This window comes from Synchiropus splendidus, chromosome 3 (genome assembly GCF_027744825.2).
Source record: "Synchiropus splendidus isolate RoL2022-P1 chromosome 3, RoL_Sspl_1.0, whole genome shotgun sequence".
NCBI lineage: Eukaryota > Metazoa > Chordata > Actinopteri > Syngnathiformes > Callionymidae > Synchiropus > Synchiropus splendidus.
The window spans coordinates 8,169,481-8,197,308 of record NC_071336.1 but is presented as its reverse complement, the minus strand read 5'-3'; the positions used below and the strand labels follow the sequence as shown (position 1 = coordinate 8,197,308).

Below are 27,828 nucleotides of genomic sequence, written 5' to 3'. Positions count from 1 at the left end.
GTGTCCAGCAGAGAGCAGCATTGCAGACGAAAGGCAGCGCTGGTAAAATGAAAGTTAGTGGAAAGAGACAGCAGAGGATGAGAGGCAAGTGCAGGGGCGGGCAATTACATTACCTAAGGGGCCACATTTTTTGCTGTGAGAAACGTGAGGGGCCACCTCCCGTCAGAGGAACAGCTTCTTCCCCTCGGCCGTCAGATGTTTTATTTTATTGTTTATTTATTTTTGCACGTTATTCCAAAACACTTTCCTAGTTAGTGGGCTCCCCACTGACCATGGCAATAAATTTGATTCTGATTCTCATTCTGATAAAAGCATTACGCAGAAGGAGAGAAAGAAAAAGAAAGACATTTTTGTGACTTGAATATTATAAAATAGGGAAAAGTGTCACTGTGCCATAGCTATATTCTTAAAGTAAGTCATTTGATGTACAGTATGTAGTTTTAATTTTGTTTAGATTATCAATATAAATCATAATGGAAGAATATGCTGAATGTGCCGAATATTTCGGCAACAGAACTCTGGGTAAATCAAGTAAATATGATTTGAAAAAACCCCCCAAAAGCTTCTTAATACCAGCTATTTTCTTCAATATCTTTGATTAAAAAACAAGGGACAAAATGCTGTTAACATGAATAAAGGTAATAAAATAAACCATAAACAATAACTAATTTAATGAAAACTATATTAAGACCATATATGAAATCATAATTGCACTTTTGTTCTGATCTCATGAGGGCTGCTTGAATGCAGGGTAAAGGCCACGTGTGGCTCCTGGGCCCCACTTTTGACAAAGTTGCTGTCAAGAACTTGGTCCTTGGTCCGATACATGACAAAGTGCTGTTGGTTATGCGTATGAAAATATATCAGTAAAAATTCATTATGTGTTGGGAAACATGTTTTGCGCCTGCTGGTTATTATTAGACTTGCTGCGACAATATTACTATTTTCTTTTGCATTTGTACAGGCAGTATTCAGGCTGTCTGAATAGTATGCTGTTGCTATATTAGAATTGTAGATAATTGGTTCAAAATGTAGATTAGTATCAGTAGTAGGGTTTTTAGCAGCCATTTTTGTGCTGATGTGTGGCTTCTCTCTCGTGGAGATCAGTGTGTCGCTTTAAGAACAGGGCGTATCCGAGATACGTGATTCAGGAAATACGTTAGCAAGGAAACATCCCTCCTTCACTTGGCCACCGTCTCACGACGACGGCTGCCTGACCTGAACATCCCTGTCGGACCCGGTGTGGCAGTGTGTCCATTCATGGCTGACTCCGCTCGGTGTAAGTCTGGAACTTATCCTTCTTTTCGGTCGAGGCGGAGCACTGCATGCCATGCAATGTCATTTCTTCCTTTAAAAGTTTTGCCAGCTAAGGGTTAATCGTTCACTTCTGTGGTGTAACGTTATGGATAAACGGTTTGCTTGTCGTCCACGAAAGTGAAGTTAAGAGTTAGTTGTTTTTTTTCACCTTCTCCTTTTGGTGTATGAGATTTAGTTGGTCGACTTTCACTCGCACTGAATGGCAACACGCAACATTTAACTGGCGGTAAAATACAAGTACCGACGTTTTTGTAAGCGTCTATTAGAGGTAATATGCTGCGGAGAATAGAACAGCTTTCCGTCCAAATTCCGTTTGACATGACCTCCATTTTGCTGCACTTTTATACAAAGCAAAGGGACTTGTTGACTGGATGTTATGAGCAAAATCCTTAGTTGTCCAAAACTCTACACACTAGTTAACTCTCCGCTTTATGTAATGTCTTTCCGTTTAAAAACAACAGAAAATGTGAAAAACGATCAAAAAGCTTGTCTGCAACATGCTGCTGTGAGTGTACCTCATAAAGTTAATAAATAATGGCATCAAATCATGAAAATCAATATGACATTCACAGCTTGGTAGGGTTGTCATATACTGCCAGAATTTCCAAAGTCGATGCCAATTCCTGTGAATACTAACAAAATAACCATAACCATATTTAAAACCGTGATTGTTATTTTGTGCATCCATCTCGAGGAGACACCTACACTTCTCCTGGATTCGTGAAAGTCCTGACTTTGTAGACAAGCAAGCTTATGGTTTATCTATCAAAAAAACAGACCATCAGCGAGCAGGTCATAAGGTCATGCTACACCATAGTATCATTATTACATAAGCCTTCTGTCAATGTAACATAAGTGCTACAGTGAGTGTTAGTAGCCTCTGCTTTGGTCCTCATTTCGGTGTGGAATCAATTTATAATTATATTTGACTTCAGGTGTGATTTGAATTTACCTATTTTCCCAATTTAGGAACAAAAGCACTTATAGAAATAATATATGAGTGACTGTGTGTAATTGTGTGTTAACAAAGAGTGTCAACTCTCCTAATAAATACACAAAGCAGTCTGTAAAAAATGTTTTTAAAAATTATTTAGTAAAATGAATTATTCCAAGCGTTCACAATAACAACATTTGTGAGTAAAGTTTTGGGGTGAAATTGTTCCAGTGATTGAGAGCTTTTGTGTTAGAGACCTGTGCTCAAGACACAACAAAAGAAAACAAACAACAGAAACTGGATTAAAAAAATACATCTGCTGTTCTACTCTCCAATGTAACACTTTAACCTCGTTCGCATCCCTTTTTTTTTTTCCAGAAATGGATATGTCACGTCATTGCTGCCTGTCAGAACCTCACTAATACGAAGGAATATAAATTCCAGGGAGAAATATTGATATTTAATGTAGACTTGAAAATAATCACAATATGAGTTTTCTTTTTTCCAATGGAATATGTCACAGTCATTGGCATCACAATTTCAAAAGGCTGTAGCTTGAAAATGACTAGAGATGAAGGTGTGCTGTGAAAGAGAAGAATCTGTGTGAACCAAAGTTTGGGATGGGGGCACTTCACTCATCTAATTTGTATATTATGACGTCACTCGGTGGCCATAGTGTATTACATAACTTTTACTGATGTTTGTCTGGTCCACTGGCAACATTTCTCATCATCTCTGAAGCACTGATGCTGATGATGATACTGATGATGGCTGGGCATCATTTTATGGCAGCATCGTGAACAATACAATTTGTAGTATATTTCCTCCCACACCTTCTCCTGAGTCTGCTGCTCTTTTCCTGTTTTATTTTTCCCCACATTCCTGAACGGACGTGCTATCACGATGCACAGAAGCAGCGTTACTCTCTCTCTTACTGCATGAGTGAAAATCTTCTCTTTTGGATAAATATTCCTCTTCAGAATCTGAGTCTAATTTGCTTTCCTGCTCTCTGCCTTCTTTATTGTGCAGCCTCCCTCTTCTCCTCAACTAGTGGGCAGTTTCCTATCTCTTTACTCCAAACCTGGATAGAAACACGTCCACAAATGTGGTTCAGATTGAAGTTACAGTTGTCCGCCACCTGCTTGTGTAAAGTAGTGACAACATCCAGCACCATATTGGCAGCTTGACCTCTTTAAATGCCATGATGCTTCCCGTCCCACTTTTGCGACTTTGGCGTCCTAACGGTTAAGTATTTATCTGTTTTTTTTAACCGCTAATACTTTTGTAGCTGTGGAGCAAAGACCAGCACAAGATGGTGACGACTCTAAGTAGTGAGAACAATTTCTGGAATACAAAATCCACATACAGCGCTATTAATTGGCTCACTAGTTGAAAAAAACTAAAGTAGTTGAATAACATCAGTCAATATCTTTCATAAAATAAGAGAGATATAAAATAGGGATTTCTTGAAATTCATGAAAACTGTTTTGTCGGTTTTTACTGGATGTTTCCTCACCAGTGGTTATTTTTAATTTAAACATTGCACACATGCAGCAAAAAATAAAAGCGACTCAGAAGGTCTGATGATAACGCCAACAAAACGGTCCTTCAATAAAGTAACTGGGTTGTTCTAAAAGCTTTTCTGTATTTATCAACCAAAATACATCATTTATCATTAATTTAGAATTTAATAACTCAGTCCTTGTTGGTTTTCTTTTCCTCTGCTTTTGTAATGTCATTTTATGCACATTCTGTATTTCTTTTTGACCCCGCGCTTTTGATATGATCGGAGTCTTCATTTTAGGTGATGGATATGACTGTTTATAGTTGTGGCTTCTAGGTCAGAAGAAGGATGAGTGACTGAGCAATCAATCAAGGATTATTCCAATGCATCTATAAAGCTTTATTAAAAGTTTTGACAATATGTCACCTTCCACAGGCCCTGTCCCTCTAAATGTGGGCAATCTTCTTTCTGGTAAAACAGCTTGGATACAATTTGTAAATCAATTTCCAGACCGTCTTGAACCGGTAATGCCGTTTTACCTCACTATTAGACACACTTTCCCTTCTTCTTCATTTGAAGTGTTCATTTGAGCATTCACCTGAGGTACTGCTCTGCTAACATCCTCTGGTCAGTCTTTTAGGAAGAGATATGCTTGAATGATGGATGTACTTTTCTTTTGTAGTGCTGCTAAATCCACTAGCTTTACAACCGTGAGTCATTCACACAGTCTGACCATGGTGGCGTATGACTGATTCAGACCATTACTGTCAGAACACGTTGATTTCAGCCATCACAGGATGGGCACTGTGTAAACAAGCATCTTGTATTGCAACATTTTGTGTGACACAGCGTGTTGCTCAGACAATAGAAGAGTAAAGTGAGTAAAAAGGCCTATGTGGATCATGGGACTCGCCAACTGAACATGCACTGCAGTGACAGGAGACAAAGAAAGACTGATTGTCTTCAGCTGGAATGTCTCACGTGGTTCGCTGAGAGTTTCACCTTTGACTCATGACCTGACCGGCTTCAGAAAAGTAATTTCATATCTCTGAATTTCCCCATTGTGGGACAAATAAATGATATCCATGGATGTTAGTTGTTTTATATTGCTTGCCGTGGCTGACAAAACTCGTGAGCCTATTAACGTGAATTGTAAAATGAAATTTATTTTGGGTATCAGAGAGTGATGTCGGGTCCCATAACACATGTTGAGTAATGCACCACTCCTTTTTATACATTCAATTCCTTGCTCATCTACATTTCGTGGAATTGCTGTGTGAGTTCACTGGAAGTGCTGCCATCAGACGCCTCTCTGAGCAACCTGTGAGGAATTCTACTGCAACCTGACCAGACTGAAGTCCATTTTAAAGCAGGTGGGAAGAGGGGAGTGGGATTGAGGAGTGCCAGTCTTTTTACACTCTTGTCATAAATAGTCCACTCAACATGATCCGTTTGTAACAGTGTTTAGACAGTTTAACTCCAGAAGGATTCACCAAATACTTACTCATGATGATATGAGGTGTATATATAATGCATCTCAAGGCCGTCAAGGTACAAAGACGGTGGCCTTTGACAATCGCTCGCTGTATTACAGCTGACCTGCTTTGAAACACATTTTTGTGTTCAGTGGTGTTTCTATGGTCACATGATGCCATTCTAGGCAAATATTTTGATCAATTGATACCAATCCTTTTAAAGTTTACCGGTTTGTCCACTGGGTGTTTGAATGATGTAGATCAGTGCCTCCAGGAAACCACCTGCTAGATTAAAGCCCTCAGCTGTTATGTTAGACTTACAGAGTAAATGAGCTTCTATTCTAAGTTACTCTGTTGCGTAGTAATGACAGCTGCCGGGCTTCTTGATAAACTTCTCTCTCTGTGTCCAGCTAACCAGACCAGCATTGTGACGGCGAAGGACGGCTCACCTAAGGGTAGCGGCGACCTGACTGCCTTTGTGGTGCTGCCTATTTTCTTCCTGCTGGGTTTGCTGGGTGTGTTGATCTGCTACATCCTGAAGAGGAAGGGATACCGTTGCACAACAGATTCAGAAGATGAAGAGGAAGTCCAGAGTGACCCCCAGCTGGCCACTGGTAATGATTTGTTTATGGCATTTATGAGACACAATATGTTCCTGCAAGTGTATATGGGTTGTTTATCTGACCCTGGGTCTACCTGCCGTCTCTGGACTGGGAATTGTCTGAAAGTGACGCCAAAAATGAACCAAAAAGTCTGCCACTTTCCAGATGTTCTGAATCTTGGACAGATGGCCATGTTGGGCTGTTTCATCATGGCAAAATATCACCTTTGTTCATTACTGTTATACATGAACAATTTAAAAATGTGTGAACAGCTTTCTGTGCTAAATGAAGTGAAATTTTAATGAATTAAATGCATTAAAAATGGAAAATAAGTCCAACAATTTTGGATCAAGGACTGATGAAGTACAGTACAATCACAAATTGGAATACTGTAGCAATGCCTGCTGTATTTCCAAGTACTGGTGGGTTTGATACTTTCAGGAGGGTTATTTTCTCCCAGCCACCACTCGTTGAAATGGCGGCCTACCGTTACGTTAGCATCCAACTGCTTCAGATTGGAGGCCAGGTCTCCAGCTCTGATTCTGAGCTTGTGGTGCTCCGGATGGAATGGTCTCTTCCAGGGAACAAGTCACTTACAGTTAGACTTAAATCAGTCTTCAGTGAGAGTTGAGAGTATGAGAGCAGTGAAAGCTCAACAACGATGACTATTGTTAGTGACATCATATGATTGTTATGTAATGAGACACAGGTGGCTTCGTGGAATGAGGTTTTCCATGTCAATGTAGTAATATGATAAAATAAAATGCTGACGAACGAGACTTGGACTCAAAAATAAGCTACAATAATAATGGTGTTGCAAAAGTTAAACAGGTGGTGGTTGTCTCAGTTTTCTGTGTTGATCAAGTTGTGGAGGTGCCGTGACTGTGGCACGAGTGGCAAGTTAGGTCACACATTTAGTACTGAAAGCAATGAGAGAAGAAGTACTGCCCCTGCATTCAGTCAGATGTCATCCAACCTTTTGTCAGCTCACAGACTGCACTGTCTGATGTGTCTGCAGGATGTATAACATAATGAGTACTTGGGTCAACATATTGTGCTCACACCATACTGTACGGGTTGTGAAGACGATAAAAGGGCAGAATTTGTGAGTGGAACTGATTGGAGCTGTGCGGTCATCATCACAAATGGTGACCGCACACTTTCCAGTGCGTCAATCCAACACCTCATGACCATCGAATCTTCATGCAAGCATTTATCCGGGCATTTGACTTGATCTTTGCCTCAGGCCAGGCGGCTGTGCAAATGCCAGGGAGTTTCTTTTCACCTGGAACAAACATCCTCCCATACTCTGAAGGGGGGTTATGTAACAGGTCTCGCCCACATATGCGACTCCAAACATGTGTGAAATCCCACTGCTTGCTTCCATTTACAACCACTATCATTCCCTGAAATGCTTCTTTTCTAACAAAAAACAGTTCAAATGAGTCTCTCAAAAATAAATGAGTCCCCTCCCATTAACAAATCACATGAGTCTAATAAAAATGAAGGTGGAAATTGAGTACAGGTGCACAGTGATATAGGAGATTTTGCCCCAGTGCCTATACATTTTCATTAGGTGGTGGTGTATCTTGGGGGCGCATATGCCAAGTCATGAATGTCTTCCAGGGACTACTGTTAATTTTGGTCAGTGAAAACCTTATGAACACGCAGAACTGCTGGCATCAGTTCCAGTCACAGCATCTAAAACGATCGCTGCTGTGTAAACGGGCCCTTAGTTGACGCTTTAACCAACTTAACTTGTTTTCAGAAGTACATCTGATGTGGTACAAAAAGTTGCTCTCTGGATAATAAGAAAGATGCCAAAGGCTAATCTCAAGCCCATAAGATAGTGGAGTGTCTATTGAAGGAGTGGCGGCTGAACATAAAATCTCTAACACAACAGGGTGTGTTAAGTGAGCTGACAAAAGTAGTCTTTCAATCACACTGTTTGTGATTCTGACTGTTGCTCACTAAAACATGGAAACAATCTATTATCTTGCCCTTGTCTGGGGTTGGCGTGATTTATTACGTGCGCATTGTCTTGTAAAGTGTATGGACCGGTACCCTGGGTTCTTTCACCAGCCCGGCAGCATCATGGAAAGAAGGAAGTGTTTATGTTCTGAATCCATGGTCAGTTTCGTTTCTAGATCTGCTCACAATCTGACTTGTTCTTCACACTGACACTGAACAATCCCGTCATCATAAAACCATTAACATTTTTTAACCTGGCTCCATCTTTGTCTGCAAATGAATCCCTCCCTCTTGTAAAACAAAGGGTTTATTAAAAAGATACAGCCTGTCCTTGCTTGCCTCTCATTCAGTTGATCAAGCTTCGCGACGATCAGGTTTCTATTTTGCATCTCTTGTTGCTGTTTGCTCTTCATGAAGGAGTCACGTTTAATTCCAGATGATGAAATTAGAAGGACAAGTTAAATACCTGATCCGAAAACGTTATCACTGCCAATTACAAATTTGATTGTAATTGGCTGTGGATTAGATAATCACAGTTAAAACGCTCACATTATCCTCATTTTAAAGAAACTTGAACCATACGCAGCAAGTGTACAAGCTTCAGCTGGGACTCAGTACCAAGCTTCACTTGTGTTTCTTGCTCTCAATTCATCTGTTTAAAGTACAGACGTTTTTCAGTGGCTCTCCAGACTGTAACATGACTGTCTTAAAATCATTTAATCGCATCATCTTACAGTGAAATAACAGTTTAACTTATCTATTAACCTGTCTCACTCTCCCCCTCAGAGCTCAACGACACGTTCAGTGAAAACGATGACACAGTTGGACAGATTATTCACTGCATCATGAAAAATGAAGGTACGTCTCTGGCTTATGGTAGATTGCAGTTAATATTGCTGAAATTATGTAGAGTAAAGTATAGGGATGCTCTGATTGATCGGTAACCGATCGTGATTGGCTGATATCAGCGTGATCGGAGAACGCTGATCACTGCCTGTCATTGCGGATCACAACCGATCACGTGCGACGGCCAGTGCTCTGATGAAGCCCCACTGGTTGGGATGCGTCCGCTCCTCCCAACTCACTCCTCACTGTGTGTCTGCTGTGAAAGTTCTTTCAATCTGTCATGTAAAGTTTACGTCCTGCAGCACATACATGGGACAATGCTATGCAGGCAAGCGCCTTCAAATCAAACACGCGAACGACTGAGTCTGTCGGCATTTGGAGACAGGTGCAACGTTCGTTAGCCACCTGAATCTGAAACTATTGAAAACTTTCAGAAATGCAGTGCTCTCTGTCTCGCCGTCCCGCTACAAGCGGCCAGTAAGTCTCAAGAGATGCACCAAACTGCGACGTCTCACATCAATTGGAATGAATGGAAATTTGAAGGGGTATATTAAAACATGTCTGTATTAAAATCGTTAAATGGCTGATGTTTCCACATCATGTGCTCAGGAGGTCTCATAATTTTGAATACTAATTCATTGTCAATCCGTGTGATCGGTGTCAGTGATAGGTGGAGGTAGATCGACGCATCCCTAGTAAAAAGACACCTACGTTCATTTAGAATCCATCCAAAAAACGGACAAGGAAAACGTAAATAGTCTTTGTAATTCATAATAATGATCATTGAATAGTTGACTGATTCCAAGTCCGTCACAAATCTGAACTCAGCTGCTGTCTTTTTAAATTTGACTTTGCCAAGCAAAGTGATCGCTTGTCATCTAAGGTTTTTTTTTCCCCTTCCTCAAAGATGGTGCTTCCTGCTTGTGTTCGACTGCAATGAGTTTGTTCCATAAAAGCTTATGATAGTTTATCAAAAACAAGTCCAAAGTCATTGCTGAAGCAGGAATTGTTTTCAATTAAAAGGGGAACTTTTAAGAAGCCATTTAAGTTCAGTGTCAATGTGCCAAATTAATGTACAAAGTAGTTTTATTTTATTCTTGGTGACGATGACACCTTGTAACTGACTTTGCATGTTGTACAGAAGTTTTGTGCTCAGAGCTTGAGATGTTTGCTTACAATCATGTTTTCAAGAATCGCTTCAAATGTGTGTGTTATTACAGTGTTTCAAATATTGACACTCAATCATAAAAGTGTGTCTGTTGTTGGCATGGACCTGTCTAACTTTTATGGTCCAGATACCGATTCCTGGACCGATATGGATCCGGTACCAGTGTTTAAGTATTAACATTGTCTCATGCTGTGGGACAACACTGGTCATGCTTTACGTAAAAAGGAAAAATGACTTCATATGGAATTACAAACTTGATATTTATTTAAACAAAGTGTGGCCTGCGCTGCTGCAGAGTACTGCACAGAATCAAATCAGCTGGGATTGTATTTATAGCTGAGCTAAGCGCCGCATCACTTCAAGTTGGAGTGGAGAGGATCGTAGAGACAGGATGTCTACTGTACCTGTGAAAAGTAACGTGAATCTGGCAAAAATTATTAATGAAACACTGTGTTGACATTATTCGCATTTTACTGCGAGAGCAAAAGGGAAAACCCAGTGTGAGCTGCAGCTCAGTGCTGTATGAAACAGAAACCAATGACTGGATGGATGACTGTAGTTCATGATCGTAGTTTTAATTGTACTTTTGACACACAAAACCCTCAGCAGTTGAGATCTGATTTGATCCACCCGTGTGTGTGTCCGACCAGACTGCAGATACAGTCGTCTGAACAGCCTATTTATGACCCGCTCCATCTGTGCAGCGAGAGAAACACAGACCCAGATGAAGGAGCATGAGGGAATTCAGGAGGATTTTAAGTGTTTGATAATAGTTTTAAGTACATATTTAATTCAAGCAAACATTCAACAAATATGTTTGGGTTAACTCGTCTCTGAGATTTACTGATTTACTCTCCTTAAATGCATCAAGTGTCCGCGGTCCAGCCGTCCTCGCGCGACTAAGTGGACAACTACCGCACTGCTCAGCTTCAGCAGGTCAACATGAGCACGAAACATAGAGTTCGAATGTCAGGATCATCAGTTGTTCACAGATGCCCGATACCACTTTAAGATGGTGGATCGGTCGAGGCCCAATATCAGAATAGGGATCAGTGCATCCCTAGTCTGTTTCTCAAAAAAGATGTATAATACTGACCTTTAAACTTCAGAAGTAGAACGATCGACTGTAAACTAGACTTAGACTTACTCTTAGACTTTCTTTATTGTCATTGCACAAAAACATATCACTATATTATGGCAACAAAATTTCGGTCTGAGGCCTCCGGTTTCCAAAAACAAAACTATATGTCCATAAATAAATAAATATTAGATAAATAAATAAAGATATATATAAATAAATATTAGATAAATACTAGTACAGAAGATGTACAAATAAACAAACAGTATTTCAGCTACTGTCTAACATTCAGCAGCCTGACAGCACCAGGAACGAAACTATTCCTGTATCAAAAACTTCAAGATGAGCTCTCACTAGTCATCATTGTCTTATTTGTGCATCAACTGTTTCACCCATAAGCTTCAGACTGACTCAGCTATGACTCACACTCATAAGTGTGATCACAAGACTCCTGTTTTCCATTCTAAATATACGTTTGGCATCAGAACTTGCTGCACTTCCGCTTACAAACTCCTCAGTTAACATATTTTCAGCAGTTGCGACCCGCACAGCCAAATGTGGCGTTACAACAGCCTAACACTGCCATCCACTGGTCATGCGTGCGTTATTTATAACTGCTATACTATAATTATTATTTGAAAAAGACAATTTTCTGTTGTGCATCATAATAATTCTCTTGGCAAACACCTGACCTTGTTTTTGTTTTTCATATTTACCTGTGATGTTTTCCTCCTCATGACTGGATGCTGTTGGAACTATCATTCATAATTCATCACTCAAGCATACATACATACATACACATGATGCAATGTTATCTGATATGAGATTACATTATAAATTCTGTGTCAATCCGTCAACAGCATATGGCACCTGGGATGTAACAGGTTTATCTGCCAAAGTTACACTGTAAAACCCATCTGCATGGTCCAGTGCCATGCAGCTGGAGTTATCAAACTTTTTCTGAATTATAAAAACAGTGGCAGTTGTCAAATTTCCCCCGAGGCTGGTTGTGTGAGGCGGCAGTGATTGTGTGTGATGTTGCTTGTAATTGTGTTAAGGACTTAATCGTTTGTGGTTATCTTTCAATAAAGGCTTTGCTTTTGAAGTCGCTGGAGCGTTCACGGCTTTTGCTAATTCTCAACGCTGGCTTTAATCTAACACTCACTCTCTCCCTTTGTTCTCTTTTTAGCCAACTCTGAAGCTCTGAAAGCCATGATTCATGACAACAGCATCGACTCTGACGGGTGAGTTTGAACATTGCAGACCTGAAGATACTGAAATCCTAAAAGACTTCATGTTGGTGTCTTTCATCAATGGAAGTAGTAGTCGGAATGGCCACAAGATGGTGGTGCCGTTCAAGAGAACAAAAGTCTCCTAGTCGTTTTTCCTAATGGAGTTACCAGTACGGTTTCTTTACTTCTTTACAGGAAGTAGACAATTATTCTGAAACGAGAATTCATTTACTCATCAGGATGTGTGTCTGTGAAGCTGATTCCTGCAGTGACAGACAAACAAAGACAGAGCGATATTCACACCCGCAAAAGATAAGTCACCAATTAACTTGACCCTTTGAAGGTGGTGCAGTAGTTGGATTCCATAGAGAACAGGAGACTGCATTCTGAAAACATAAACCACAGCGATATTGTTCTGCCATTGGCAGAATGATCTACATGAAATCAAGGCAAAACTAAGGTATAGAAAACGTTGGTGAAAAATAAATCTAATCTAAAAATATTTTTAAGCACCACAGCTATTGAAACTATTTAATTTTTCCATTATTAGTGCTTCAATTATGTGTGAACTGTATAATGTAGGCAATGGTGTAAGTAATATACATAATATAAGAGCAATAGTATTTGTGAAACTTCGTTTTTGTAGTACCTTAAGGATGTTGTTTGCAAAGAATAGAACGTCTGCATATACAGTACACTGTTGTATCGCTGAGATTTGCAGAACACTACCATCTGGAGGAGAACGGATGAAATGCAGTTTCATGTGAACAACCTTGCGCAACCCATCCTATTGGAGCGTACGGAGCCCTGGAAGTGACATGCATGTATGTTTTTTTTTTTTGAGGTGACATGCATTACTTTATTTTTTTTAAGCCCGAGATAACAGTTATCTCGAGATAATTTTTATGTCGAGATAACTGTTATCTCGTGATAATTAGTGTGTCGAGATAATTTTTATCTCAAGAAACGATTACTTCCTGTAACCACTGTGTCTCCCATGGTTTCGTAACCGTTCGTCAACGTTGTCATCCACTGTCTGCAAGTCAGAATATCGCCGACGGCAAAGTCTGTGCGCTTTTAACATGCTGATCAAGTGCCTTCTACTCAAAATAATACCACATGTGGCATGCATGACTTTATTTTTTTCTGCCGAGATAACAATTATCTTGAGATAATTTGTATCTTGAGATAATTTGTATCTCGGGATAAAAAAGATAAAGTCATTCATGTCGCTTCCAGGGACTCGTAATATGTATAGCTTAGCCACATATGGTATTATTTTGATTAGAAGGCACTTGATCAAAGTGTTAAAAGCGCTCAAACTCTCAAACAGTGACTGACAACGTTGACTGACGTACAGTTGTGAAGCCATGGGAGATAGCATGCGCTGATGTTTACGATTGTATCTTGAGATAAAAATGATGTCGAGATAGCTGTTATCTCGAGATACGCATTATCACCAAATAAGAATTAAAAAAAAAACACACATGCATGTCACTTCCAGAGCTCCGTAGGAGCGTCTTGCAGGAAGGGAAACATTGGAGTCCATTGAAACACTGATGTGTCAACATGCAATGGGGGAACACTGATTTCTGCATCAAAACTGGTGCAAAAATTCACTTAAAAATAGTGGCCATTTGATGCCTTGAGTGGGAATCTCTGGTTTACTGGATTTTCTGGGCCGTCATGTAAGAATAATCGCTGAATTTGAAGATTGCTCGAGTTTATCAAACTGCTACTGACAATGGACTGAAGATCTGATTTTTGACAGTGGATGGATGACAAAATATGACTGAGCACTTGTGAAGCGTCTGACAATATAAACATGACAAGTTTCTCAGTCGCTGTTGATGCTAGTAATCAGCCTTGTCCCTGCTGTCGCTGGGAGACACAGACAGAAATGAAAAACAAGTGCTCGTTCTACTGAAACCCTGCTGGCGATGCATCATATTTTTGATTTGATGCTCCTAAATGTTGACTTGAAATACTGACTTCATGCAATATTTAAAATTTAAACACACTTCCATGTTTATTTTAAATAGAGCCATCAGCAAGTGCAGCAAGTGTTAGAACAGTGGACATTAAAGACCTTGCCCTAAATAACTAATAAGAAGCTAATGGTTCAAATGGTTTTCGTTCACCCAGCTGCTGTACATGGTGAGATAAGACACGTGGGTGAACAGATCAGAGCAGGAGTTGATGCTGGCCGAGAAGTGCCCTCTGCTTCACTTCACTCTTTCTCCATCTGTCCTGCTTTGAGTGCTTCATGTTGGGTTTTTTTGGGATGAGGTCTGTTTGGCAGCAGGATTTGCATCTAACATCTGCAGTGTCATCTTCTCTCCTTTTCTCTGCATCAACATCCAGTTCTGGTGTCGTACACCTTTTCTCTCGCACTGTTACTATTTGTATCTTTCTTCCCGTCTGCCAGCTCCGGCCGGCTGCCAGCAACTCACTTAGCGACGGCTGAATACAGAGAAGCAGAAAATCATGAGAGGAAATTTATGAACATTCAGTGAGGAGAGAGGGAAGGAGACAGACGGACAGAAAGAGAGGGACGCAGAGTGACTCTTGTGAGGCCAGAGCTCGCTGTCCATGTCTCCTGAGACGGTACTTAGGTTGCTCTGCGGTGTCCGTCAGCACTCCAGTTCCACCCTCAGCCCCCCCTCATTTGTCCATTTCTGGAAAGCTTCATGCCTGGATGTTTTTATTTTCCATCATCCTGTTGGTCACACAAGTTTTCAACTGCTTTACTTTAGTAAAACGAGGACATGTTTTAAAACGCATTTGGCAAACAACACCATTATTCAAGGAAGGACACAGAGATAAAACTGGAGCTGAAAATAGGAGCATCTAAATCACTGGCTGTCAGGAGAACGTGCAGAACTTATCGAATATTCTCTCTATGCACCTCTGTTTTGCATCTAAGCTTCAGTAGAACATCATTCAGATTATGATGATTATTATGAAAATATTAAACTACAAACAGTCCAAATCTGAAAGTAAAGCTGCAGACACCTTCTCATTCCATTGTGATATTTTCACCCAGTAGTATTGCCTTGAATTTCTTCCTTACATGAGGCTTGGACTTGTGGGGTGGTCCCCACAAAGCAAAATGTCCTTACAAGTAGTTGGATTTCCAACAGTTAATCCCCGCAAGTATAGCTATGCCCTCCACACTTACTTCTCTATTTATACCCTAGCTCATTCTCTGTTGACGTTGGACTCCTGTGATGCAGGGAGAGTAGATTTTCTTGTGAGTCAAACATGTTAAGGGATTGTAATCTACTTGTCATGATTTTTATTGTCATCATAAGAATGGCAAAATGTGTCAGGATCACTACTGTCATCTTATATCACCTATCCCTACAGTGAACACTACAGAGGTGCTAACATCTACATTGTAGTTCTTCTTTCACCACAATTACTATATGTTTTTCCAAAATGGGGACAACCGTCAAACCTAGCAACTCGGCACATTTATGGCATTGTTTGCAAAGCTGGTGTGTCTCCAAACCATAAGCATATATAACTTGTACCGCTTTTGTGATTGGTGAAGGTATTACTGGTATACATGTGTACATACATGGGTCACAGAAGGAGGAATCAAATGGGGATAAAGGACAAAGTACAAGTGCAAATATTCTCTGCAAGTGTAGCATCAAAAATGGACTATTGAGTAAAAATTGTTGAATACATTTTTTTTTTTATAATAAATGGTTCTGTTGGCGATGTTAGAGAAGCAGGGTATCATTGTAAAGTTGGTTGTGTGTTGGTTGCGATTTTAATTCTTTGTGATTTATTGCATAATTGCTCATCAGTCAGAGCGACGGCTCAGAAGGGGCAAAAAAAAAAAGCAGGCAGCTTTGGACATTGATCATTGATCAAGAATTTGAGCTCTCTTGATGTTGCAGGTTGCAGTTGTGCCTCTGATGGTCTGGTGAAGCTGTTGCTGCATCTTGTCAGGAATATGCCTGCAGAATCAATCATGCTTAACTCTTCTTCTTCTTCATCCAGCCCTCCCCTCACCCCCGTCTCCCCGGGCAGCCCAAGTCCCCCGCTGACTCCCATATCACCGGGGGCACCACCTGGCGCTGCCAAGCACACTTGCAGCCACCTGCACACGATCGGGGGTCTTGGTGGTCACAAGAACATCTGCACGCGCTGCAGCCAGAAGAAATGGCCGCTGATGAGGAAACCACAGCCGCGCAAGCCGGACCAGCGGCGCAGCCACCATGGCGAGGTCACTGTCCTGACTGTGGGCAGGTGAGTGCTGCTCTGTTTCCTTCTGGAAGGAGAACACAGGAGCTGTTTTTGTAGGGGATGACTCAGGCAGCTTAGTCAAACATTCACTGGAAAAAGTGCATGCTCTTAATTACACAGGGGGAGTTTGTGGTGCACTTTGACATGAGAGCAGTGACCCGGGAGTCACACCACTGCTCCACCGTGGGAGCAGAATCCTGGGAAAATACACACTGTGCTTGTTTAAGTCGCTTTAGTGGTTAGCCTGTGCTGCTCCAGGCCATCACCCGGCACCGATGTTCTTCTCCCATTTTCACAAAAGCCTTTTATCGACTTGCCCTCTTTGCTGTATGCACTGATGGCTTCATTGAAATGAGGAAAACTAAATTAAGAGTGTATTAATTTCTCTATCTAGAATGAACAGGCAACGTTTATGTTGCATCATATATTTGACTGATTTAGTGACAGCAAGGCTACGCAGCCTCAGCTCCGTCTCCCTGGTCTGTGATGGCAGTGCCCCCCATACATGGAATGATTGGAACGCCTACATTAACATGATATTTCTGTCATATCAACAACATATATTTGGCTGTTTCAGTAACCTAAATTCTGTGTTTGATGCATTCGGTTTGCAGCTGCGTCCGTCCTGCAGGTGAGAGTGTTCTCTGTGGAACTTCACCGGAGCATGGTGGTCCATGAAAAGACTAAATTAACTTTTGTTTTTGGCTCCAACTGACTCTCAAGACTGACTGTTTCCATTTGAGGTCAAATTTAAATGTTAGTTCTGGCTTTTCCAGGCATTGAGAAGTTTCTCCATGATAAACATGTTTTAACTGTAATTTAAAAAGGAGGCATAATCCTAACTCGGGCTGTTAAAATAATTGTTTTCTTGATGCATCATGATGCATCAAGAAGATTCTGCATCAATTCAATGACTGGAGATGATCGTTGTCATTATTCTGCAGTGGGTAGCACGTCATGTAGAAGAAATCTATGTCACAACATGTTGGTATATAAAGCCTGCAGTGAGGGGGAGGGCCACATAAGGTTCCAGTGACACACCAGGAAGGCAAACTTTTGCACTTCATTGAAACACGAATGTGTCAACATGCAACGCTGAAGACTGACTTCACCACTTGACCAAGTCGCTAGTTGACGTCTTGGGAGTGAGAATGGGTTGCTGCAGCAGTGTGAGAGCCCATCAAGACTTTTCGAAGTAGTTTTTCTGCTTGGGTGTTGTTTTTGTGCACAATAATTGTACACAACAAGGTGCCACGCAGTGTTCTTGGCAGATTGTGTCGTCTTTGATAAGCAGGGGCTTTTGGCCGCAGGAATCCATGTATGAGTAGTGCTTTCACTTTGCTGTTTCCCAGTGATATCAGAACTGGGGTGGGTTTGTGTGTGGGTCCATTCGTTTCGTGAGTAATGGGAAACTTAAGCTTTGAAGATTCTTGTTAGTATGATAGTAGTTGATAATGAATGGGGCCATGTTTCACGGATTCTCAGCTCACAGTGGGATTTCCTCCTGCCTAGTATGAGCGTCGACGAGAGAAGAGGAATCAAAGTATGAAGTATAGTATAGCTTTGCGCTGCGCAATACTGAAAAAAAAAACCATTGGGACATCAGGATTTTTTTTTCTTTGCATGATAAACATTAAGTATCAATAATTCTCAGATAACAACTGTAGCAATATGTGGAAAAATTAGGTTGATCTAAGTTGCAGCAGCATGTCTTTTTTGAGTAAAAGGTTACCACGACTCTGATATCTCTGCCCCGAATGGACTTTTTGTTACTGCAGCAAAGGCGTCCTGGATTATCTGTTCCTTGAATTGCTTTTGCGTAGTCATATTGTGCTGTGATGGTGACTCAGGGGATGTTTGACCTTGAGTTATGGCAATAAAAGCTTTTGGTTAACAGAATCTTTTTGGAATCTGAAAGTCCATATTCTTGATGCTTAAAGTGTCTTTTATCCATTGCTCGAAGAAGCTTTTTCTCTTCCCTCATCTGCATGAACAGAGGTGGAGGGGTTGGCTGTGAGCAGACTGATGGCAGTGCTGTGCTGAGAAAAGAGCTTTGTCAACTATACTTGAATGAGGCTAAATAAGAGTTGAAAAGTCAAAAAAAAAAAAACAAGGAAGATATCTCACTGTCCTTTGATGTCACTACCACAGATGTACTTTGTGATGGTGTTTTAAATTATCATAAAATTACCATGCAAACCTCTAAGTATAGCTTGAATATACAGTATTTTTCCATTATCTGTACTTTGTTATTGAGATTTTTTTTTACTTTTACCGCACAACATATCCCCAGTAGAGCATGTACTTTTACTACATTACATTTCCTTTAACCGTTGTCACTACTCATTAGTACAAAATAGAGTTGGAGCTGGTGACATCACACCTGCCACAGTATTGATGTGATAGCCCATGCTCATCTGGTGGGAGCTGGAAATGGTAACTGAAAAATGTAACATCATACCTAGTGCCATGTTTGAAGTTGAAGTTGAGTTGATTCGTTGTAGTCAAAGAATTGTCCTACCGCATGAAACGCTGGTTATCATCAGCAGATGTTTGGCTCCACAGATGGTCAAGTTAATGTGGGCCAGCTAGTGTTGCAGAGTTTCATGAAACCAACAATGTTTGTTGAGCACACAACTCATGGAGATGTGACCATAATCCTGGAATGTGTTTCAGCACTGTGTGCTTAAGACCAAGTGACGGCCAAATAATCTCCTGTGAATGTGCGTTAGGTGGGCTTTTGTTGGGAGGATCTGCCTGGGACAGAACTGGAGAAGATGGAAGTCATGTACGTGTACGCACGTGTCCATCGTACAGACTGGTGGGACGCGACGCTTTTTAAAATCCCTGCTGGAGTGATTCGGCTTGTACAAGACTTTCAACACAAGTTGGAGCACAGCCCTGCTGCTGCTGCTGCTGCTGCTGCTGCTGCTGTTGCTCTGCTGCGTAGTTTTGGTGTGAAACAAAAGCCAGATTAAACATGGAGGCCGTGATGAGCTCATTAGCGTTCAGGTTGTCTAAAGAACATTTGCTGGGTCAGCACTAATGAGGCTGGTCAGAGCGTTTCCTCATCTCCATCGTAGACGCAGCGCTCTCCTCTCATCCCCGCTGACCCGCTGTGAGCTGATTGGGAGGCAGAGAGGTTTTCATTTGCAGATGAATAGTGGAGCAGACGGAGGGTCATCATGACCTGGATACCAATATTCATCGTCTCTTTTCACTAACCCTGTTGTGCGTGTGCCAGTGGGCTCCTGCGTGGCTCAGTGTCAGGCATATTGTGATGCTGTAGGACACTGTGTTTTTGTGCTTGCTCCTGGTCTGTGGGAAGAAAGTGGTTGTGAAGCCACTGTCTGTCTCTTCATATGTCTGACTGGAATACGCGACTTGACTTCTGCGAGTTTGTTTCTAGATTTCTCTGTGTTTTAACCGCTGTGTTTTAACTTGTTTGATCACATGAGAGTTCATCTTGAAAACGAGATGATTTTTCTGATGGTGCGGCGTCCCGCATTTAAGCTGTGGTGGTGCAGCACAACCGTTTACATAGAGCAGAAACCCTGACCTGTTGTGAAGCTTAAACATCACGTGATCATGTGTGGTGTCTGGCTTGGAGAACAAACTTGTTGATCTGTGGAATCAAGATCATGTGAAATGATCTGTTTTCATATTAAAGTCGCCCCTGAATATAAGTCACAGGACCAATGCAACTGAATAAAACTGCAACTTGTAGTCCAGAAAAATAAGGTATTTATGTAACTTTAATTTAACTAACAAAAAACTATTCTTGTTACATTTCAGCTACTCGAACATTTCAGCTGTGAGTGACAACAAATGTTTTTTTTTTTTTTTTTTTTAAACTTATGTTGATTGGTGAGTGATGCTGAACACGTGAGAAGGACAATGGGTCGGCGTAAATTCTATTTGTTGGAACAAGTGTTGACAAAGATTGACAAAGGTTTTTTTAACTTCAGGTTCCGCGTGACTAAGTCGGACCACCGAGAACGCTCCTCCGCCTCCTACAGAAACAGCTCCAAAGATTCAGAAGACGTCTGAGTCCGAGGAGGTTGGTGTCACCCAGTCATACCCTTCACTCTCTCTGTCTGCCTTCATCTATAAGTAACCTTCAATAGCTGGTTATATGCGCTTAGTTATTTATGTGTGTGCATGTACTGCAAATCCCACATCGGTTCAGCTCATGTTCAACGCACAGCCGACACCAAGTCTCTGGCCGTGTTCACGTCAGCACAGCTCTTTGTGCCCGACCTGTCAGTCAAAATCATTTCATCTGAAAAAATGCAGTATTAGATATTGTTGTGATGTTGATATTGTCTTGATCTGAAAGATTTAGTTTAATTTGGAGATATTTTCCTTCCAGAATATAGAAACTATAGATAGACTATATGTCTGTATATATGTCTGTATTCGTATATCAGTGTTATAACAATGTCTGTTTTATTTAAGGGGAAAAAACATCCAGTCCCTTCTTCATCACGGGCGGTGATGCTGGCCGAGTCCATCAGGAAGTCGACTGTGGATGAGCTGCTCAACAGGTGGAGCACCGGTGACCACCGAAGATGGGAACTCCCCAAGACATTCGTGCTCATCTGCTGCGAAGCAGGCAGCTGCTTAACAATCATGGGATTTCAATTCCAAGCTCTCTCTCTGATGAATCCTACATGTGTGCAGAGATGAGGAGCGTTTCATCATACAGTGGCAGGTTCTTGTTCCCAGACAGGAAGCCGAGCTACCTGCAGGCTAGTTGGCAGACCAAAGCAGTTGGGGATCTTTGCTAACACTACTGTTCATTTCAGTCACTACCAACTGACATTAAAACATTTCTTTAGGGGCAGCACTGAAGGGCATGTGATGGTATATAGAGCTGGATTTTAACGCATAATCTGAGATGTTATGTTTTTAGAGTTGTTGTTTAACACAGAATTCAATGTTTTACTTAACTTGGACTGCGCAACAAAGAAAAGGGCGCTTGTTAGTTGCTGAAAAAGTACAGATGTTTACATTTGGAATTGTTGCAGCTCTAACCATTTCTGGCGCCAAGCAGCAGGAGGCAGCAGATTTGTTTTTGTGTGCCGTTAATGTTTCTAAGAAATGACCCTTGTTCCTGGAGCAGCTGGGCCTTATCCTGCCTCCCCTGGAATCCTGTGTGCCTCCCGTCACTGCACGTTTTAGTTCCCAAACAGGAAGCAGGAACTGCCTGATGGAGCGTTCGCAGGCCTGTTAGTGGAGTTCTGCAAATATTGGCTTGATGCAGACATTGTTCATTTGCTTTTTGTCGAAAGTTGGTTCCCTTTTTACAGGATTATAACTAAGTTAATAAATATGGATGATTTCAACACCAGGGGCAGCAAATTTAAGTGTGTATAGAACGTGTTTTGTGTTTGTTTCTATTGTATCGCAACATTGAAAGTTGACTCACCAATATCACAACACTGTTGAAGGTTGTGAAGCAGTCTGTTTCTATTCAGTTGTTGTTGCCACTGTGACAAAAAAATGTGTTTAAATCTCCATTGGTTTTGTGATGAACACACCATGTTTGTCAAAAAAGGCTTACGCCACTGTCTTCAATGGCACTTAACTGATCAGTTCTCTGTCTCTCATCGGTGTCTGGAATGTCTACCTCACCAGCAGGAAGCCAAATCACCAGCCATTTTCAGAAGCTTGGCCTGAATTTCCACCTTATACAGAGTCACTGAGTGTCTTGGAAGTCACTTTAGTTTGGAATTAGTTGCTCATTTGTATTTTAGAATATATATTTTAAAATGTATTAATGAATAAAGATTACGATACTGGTTTATCCGACTGTTGAGATGCTATTGTTGCTCTGAAAAGAACCTCAGAATCGTGTGTATGGTCAGGATCTTGGTTTGAGGGGAGAAACAGCAGGGAGAAGACAAGCCGGTGTGACAACCTTCTGTGTGAGTCGTCCAACTCTGATCTGCAAAACTCAGGTTTTGCTTTTAGAACAGGTGTTCAACGGTGAGTTCCATCCGCCTAGAGTCTGTTGATCTGATCTTGACTCCTTCAAATTCTTCTTAGCGGAGATGGAAACATCTCTTCATATCAACACTTGAGTTCTTGAGCGCACACTACTGGCGCAAACCTCTCTGTAACTAAAATGAAAGGCATAATTGAAATGCAAGGAAGTGTGGTGTTATTCAGCATGTTCTCACCAAACCGCGTTCATAGAGTTGCTCGCACTCATCCACTAAAGCGGCTGCAATGAATGCGACTGGGACACTATAAATGTGTAGTGAGTTTAGAACAGCTGACCGCAAACTATCTATTAATGTGACCGTCTCCAATGAAATGCAATATTTAACTTTCATTTAACCAATAAAGGCCATATACTGTAATATATGATATAATAAACAGTGTTCGAAAGTTGTTCAATGAAGTGTTTAGAGAGCAACTACGATATTCCAATGACCGCTCTACTATTCAGTCTGTTTCCCATTGGTCAGTCCTTCTTTGTCTCCGCCACCTCGGCATCAGTGTGCAACACAGAAGATGAGAGGATTTAAAGCAATGGTTTCTGGAAGTCACATTTACACTTCACATCCAGGTTCTCAAGAGGGTAAGACATAACATCCAATCGGCCAATGATCATCTTCTCCAGACGGGGATTTCTGCGTAGTACCTGGCCTTCAACAGGGGAAACTAGCCATGGTGTATGTTGCCCTGGTAACTGACACAGAGCTTTGCATGTCCTGCTTCATGAAGCCGAGTTTCTGCTCACTTCTGTGAAACCCAACTCAGGCCTCTCCCTGAACCACCTTTCTGACATGCAAACTTCTGCAAACACTGGCAGGTCGACTGCAGGTGTTAAACCCGTCTGTCTGGCGGTCGGTCACATGATTAAGCAGCTGCTCATGTTGACTCTCTGCTGTTTACTTTGGATGTGACTGAGGAGGAGACACGTAACCTGGAAATGAATGTTACTGACAAAGGTCAAGATGATTGTTCAGTGTTTTCAGGCACCTCAGGGGCGAAGCACAAAGTTCATCAACTTAGGGACAATAAAAAGCGGAATGACTTGTGGAACCGAAACCAGTGGCACCTTCCTCCCTGCTAGTTGCCACTGTAGAGCAATGAAAAATGATGTGGGTCCATAATAAAGATTTTACTGGAAACAAAAGAAAAATAAAGTCAAAGTTAGTGGGGTTATGAAATCACAAATTAATGTGTAACTTTAAGTTCGTAATGATTTAATTATATTTCTACTCTATTCTTCTGTTGTTCTGAAATGATCATTTCAAATATGGCTGTATGATATTTGATTCACAACATTAATGTGCGATTATTACCTCCACCAAGGAGGTTAGGTTTTCTGTTAGTTTCTCTGTGTTGGATGGATTTGGATGAAACATGTGAAACGGCACAGACACAAATGAGTCAGTTTAGGGAGTGATCCGAGTCACCGTCTGGATCCAGGGATTTTATCTGAAGGATTCTTTGTTGGCAGACACTTGTGGTCTTACAACATATTTAAATCCATCAGCGTGTGAGACAGAAGGAGGCAACAATGGTGCAGACTGACAGATACATACGACATGTGAGACAGACAAAAACAAGTGCTTGGAAAGCAATGCTAACTAAAACAGAAGAGCAGGAAGGGATTTCAAAGGGTAAAATAAAAAACGTGTCTCAAACCCATGTTATCTTTGGCGCCTCAATCCTCGGGTTCTGAGAGGCAATGGCTGCCGTTAAAATGAACAGAAAGAGCTCAGCACGACACGTTATTCACACCTCCATTTTACGCCAAAAAGTTCTTTCTTTGACTCCCTTGACTCCTTGAGTTTCCCGTCTGTGGTTGCCTCAGCAAGTGAGCTGTAGCCTCCCTTGGTCAACTTCCCGAGAGTCTCACGGATAGTGATGGCCTTTTGTGATGCTTCATGGAAATGATATTTCAAAGCCTATCATGTTTATTTATCACTTCCATTGAAGACCTTCATCTTACACACACTCCTCCTTCATTTCTACTAAGTCTGTTGATGCCTCCTAACAGCGCTTCCTGGGAGCCACACTGGGAGACGCAGAGACAAGCCGAGAAACGCGCTTTCACAGCGAGTGCTAATGAACTACATTGGAGTTGTTTAAAGAGAAAGTTGTTCTTTCTTTAACACAAACCTGAATATTCCTGGGAGATGAGCGCGTGAGCTGCAATTAGCGCCAAAACAAACGCGAGGAAACCTCGGGGACGCGACACGTCTGCTGCATTAGGAACCTCCAGCAGCAGCACAAAGGGCCGGGACGCACAACTGCTCCGGATGTCAGGGATAAAACAATGTGAGCGGCACGCTGCACCAATCAACTCCAACAAAGGCGCCTCTGTGTGGTGGGCTGGGGGGGAGGGAGGGAGGGGCTGTCGCCGCAGCTCAAGGACATCAGTGCTCTGCCTGAGGAGAGTTGCATGTTTTTAAGATAAAAGCTTTGCAGAAAACCAATGCTGGAGTTGAAACTGCGGTGGTTTAATTGGGTTGAAACTTGAAGCAGAACCATCAGAAGTTGGACTTTATGAAAGGCCCAATGTGGAGCGACAAAACAGTCTCATCCAGTTAAAACTAACTTTGCTAACTTTCACTTGTTTTGAGCTGCTTTGATGCTTGTCTTTGTTTAGCTCCTCACTTCAGCAGTGGGCTGATAAGTTTCACACTTGTTTGGTTGCTGACAAGCTCACAGTCTCTCCAGTTTGTGGTGTCAAGCTGGGAAGCTCCAGGCTCCACGTGTCTTCTGAGAGGACAGGAAGCTCTGTCTCGAAGGTTCTCGTGACAGACAACCACAGTGGTACGCCTCTCTCTAGTGATGGACGAAGAGGTTTCATTTTCAGAGCTCAGTAGGTGGCGCTCTTTAATGAGGTTTCATTAAAGTGGTTGTTCAAATGCAAAGTATTTTAGGGCAGAGAGTGGGTTCTGCAAACATGGCCACCGTTTCATGAAGCCTAACCCCGTTCCTCTCCTCGTGTTGTTTGCCAGGCCTGTGGTCATAATGTTACTGACAGGGTTTACTGTCTTCTACAGATCTGCGCCAAATGTGGCCCTTTGACTGTATTGATGTGGCCCTCCTGGAGTCAGAGTAAAACAAAAAAAAACTGACATTGTCTCTGACATTTTTGTCTTGTACATTGTTTTATGTTCATTATGATGCAACTGAAACATTGGATTTTTTTTCTCAATTGTTTGTCTTTTCCGTTGGCTATTTTAGGAGTATTTCTTGTACCTAAAAATACACCCAAATTGAAAGTAGATTTTTAAATGGATGAGACGCATCAAGAATCTTTCAATGGAATGTGGTTTACATTACATAAAACACAAGAAACCCACATTTCCTGTGCATTTCTAAAGTGTCATTTTCTTTGGGTTTGACGGCACCTCTCAACGGTCACAATATATAACCTAGCCCAACACTGTGGAAGATAGTGTGATTTAATTTGCAGGTGAGTCAGGATCAGTGGCAACTATCTCATGATCCACGTGGGTTTGGGAATTTCCTCATCTCACAAGACAATGAACGCTTGCGTGTCACTCATCTGTTTCGTAGGCTGCGTAAAAATGAAACTCAACCTCTGTGATCTCTGTTCTGACTCAGTAAAACTGAGCATCTTTGTTCTGCTGCCTGTGGTTTTTAATCGCCGTGTCACCTGCTGGTTCAACGGACAAGCTTTTTTTTAACAAATCACACGGACACAGAGACAAAAAAGCTTCTTGTGTTTATGGTTTATGATCAAAAGCGCCTCATCACCTGAGTCAGTTTTACAGCTAGAGGCAGCCGGTTGGTCACCAACCAGTTGTTACTTAACTGCCAACTCAACACTGGCAGCTCAAACCTCCAGAAGCAGGAGCAGGTTAAGATCCATCATAAATCAATCTCCGGGTCAATGATGTGAGGTTTTATTCAAATAGTTTGCTGTTCAATGCCAATGAATATCGCTTATAGTGCCATCTAGATGGCTGTGAAGATGGGGCCACTGCTTCATGAAGCTTCATCAGGACTGGCATCAGACAGTGTTCCACTGACACACAGTCACTTGGCTTCCTCTGTGTGGGGCAGGGTGAGAGAGCAGGGCAGGAAGGCTGCTGTGGAAAGTAAAAATAAGCCCTGTCTTTTTCACTTTGCTTTAGACAAACCTAAAGTGAACATTCTTCATATTTTGAAAGCTTTCTTGGTCAACAATATGAAACACTTCTGATTTCGATTCTAGAGGTTAAAGCAGCACCTAATCCAAGTCCAAATATGGAGCTGTATGTTCACCAATCTGGGTCTTTGAACTAAAAACAGTTGTTAAACATTAAGCCCCAACATTGTGATTTCAATCTGCACGTCTGTAGGAAGAGTTTACATTTTGGCTCAGCTCTTTTTTGGGCAGCGACTGTGTTACAGGACCCGCCCCCTGCCTCTGATCACGCTCCCTTGTCCATCACTCCTCCAGTGACACTTGTGCCTGGACCGGTGAGAATTATAATACAAATAGATGTTTGTTTGTTTTTTTTACAATTTCAAACATATTTTATATTTTGCTCAGGAAGAACGCGGACCAGGACCATTACCAACAAATTCTTCCGGCCCTGTAGCGACGATTTAGAGGGAACAGATGGACCAGAGAGTGAAGAAGATGGAAGGAAGCGGCTGAGACGCTCCTGCGTCTTCCGCCTGGTGCTGCTGAGATGAGCCAGAAGTGAATCTCTGCTCAGTGCTGATGTTGATGTTTCCACTGTGTGTGTGTGTGTGTGTGTGTGTGTGTGTAGGCTCAATATGAAGCCCCAAGGTGCTCATTAGCCATCGTTCCTGCCTGTGTAGCCCTAACAAGAGTGAAGGTGGACTTCCAACAACACAGTCCCAAAGTGCCATTTGTAAAGTAGTAAACAATCCGAGTCACTGCAAGTGCAAAGTTTTGCTTTAATGAGCCGAGGACGGCGAGAAGAGGCGCTGCGTCTAATCCAGGAGCATGCGGCGGTGAAAATATGAAAAGAGGAAAGGACCCAATGTTATTATGGAGGTTTCAGGACAGCAGAATCAGCTCACGGTGTTCCCCAGGTGCAGAACAACACAGACACCTGCTCCAGGAACCTTGGGCTGTCGCAGGCACAACGGAAGACTCACTGATAACAACACTGCCATCAGGCACACCACACCAAGGACGCTCGCTGATGGATGACCACACTTTCATAGACAACACTGACAGGTCACACTAGACGAACACACTACTACAGAAACATGCATATTGTCATGCAACTTAGAAAGAACACATGACACTAAAACACAACTTGATAAACAACACTAAAACGTTATACATCCAAACCAAGTCACACACCCAATATGGAAAGATACACTCTAAAACAAACACAAACACACTTCTTATTAACAGTCGCACAAAAACGCAGCAGCACACAGACCAGAAAAAAAGCCAACACACACTGCATACAGTACAG

General features: G+C 41.8%; 1 protein-coding gene across 1 annotated transcript; it reads left to right on the top strand.

Moving 5' to 3' along the window:
- Window positions 1–1,164: 1,164 nt before the first annotated feature.
- rell1 (RELT like 1) lies at window positions 1,165–21,967 on the top strand. Its single transcript, XM_053860892.1, has 7 exons — window positions 1,165–1,279; window positions 5,641–5,844; window positions 8,590–8,661; window positions 12,085–12,139; window positions 16,142–16,390; window positions 20,356–20,447; window positions 20,846–21,967. The coding sequence occupies exons 1-6, from the start codon at window positions 1,261–1,263 to the stop codon at window positions 20,435–20,437; spliced, it is 681 nt and encodes a 226-aa protein (XP_053716867.1). The 5' UTR covers window positions 1,165–1,260; the 3' UTR covers window positions 20,438–20,447; window positions 20,846–21,967.
- The last annotated feature ends 5,861 nt before the right edge of the window (window positions 21,968–27,828 follow it).

What these genes read in the sequence shown, in the direction of transcription:
- rell1 (XM_053860892.1), top strand. An exon ending in TGACCCCCAGCTGGCCACTG is followed by an intron (nt 5,845 to 8,589) that starts GTAATGATTTGT and finishes TCTCCCCCTCAG; the next exon opens with AGCTCAACGACACGTTCAGT. An exon ending in ACTGTCCTGACTGTGGGCAG is followed by an intron (nt 16,391 to 20,355) that starts GTGAGTGCTGCT and finishes TTTTAACTTCAG; the next exon opens with GTTCCGCGTGACTAAGTCGG.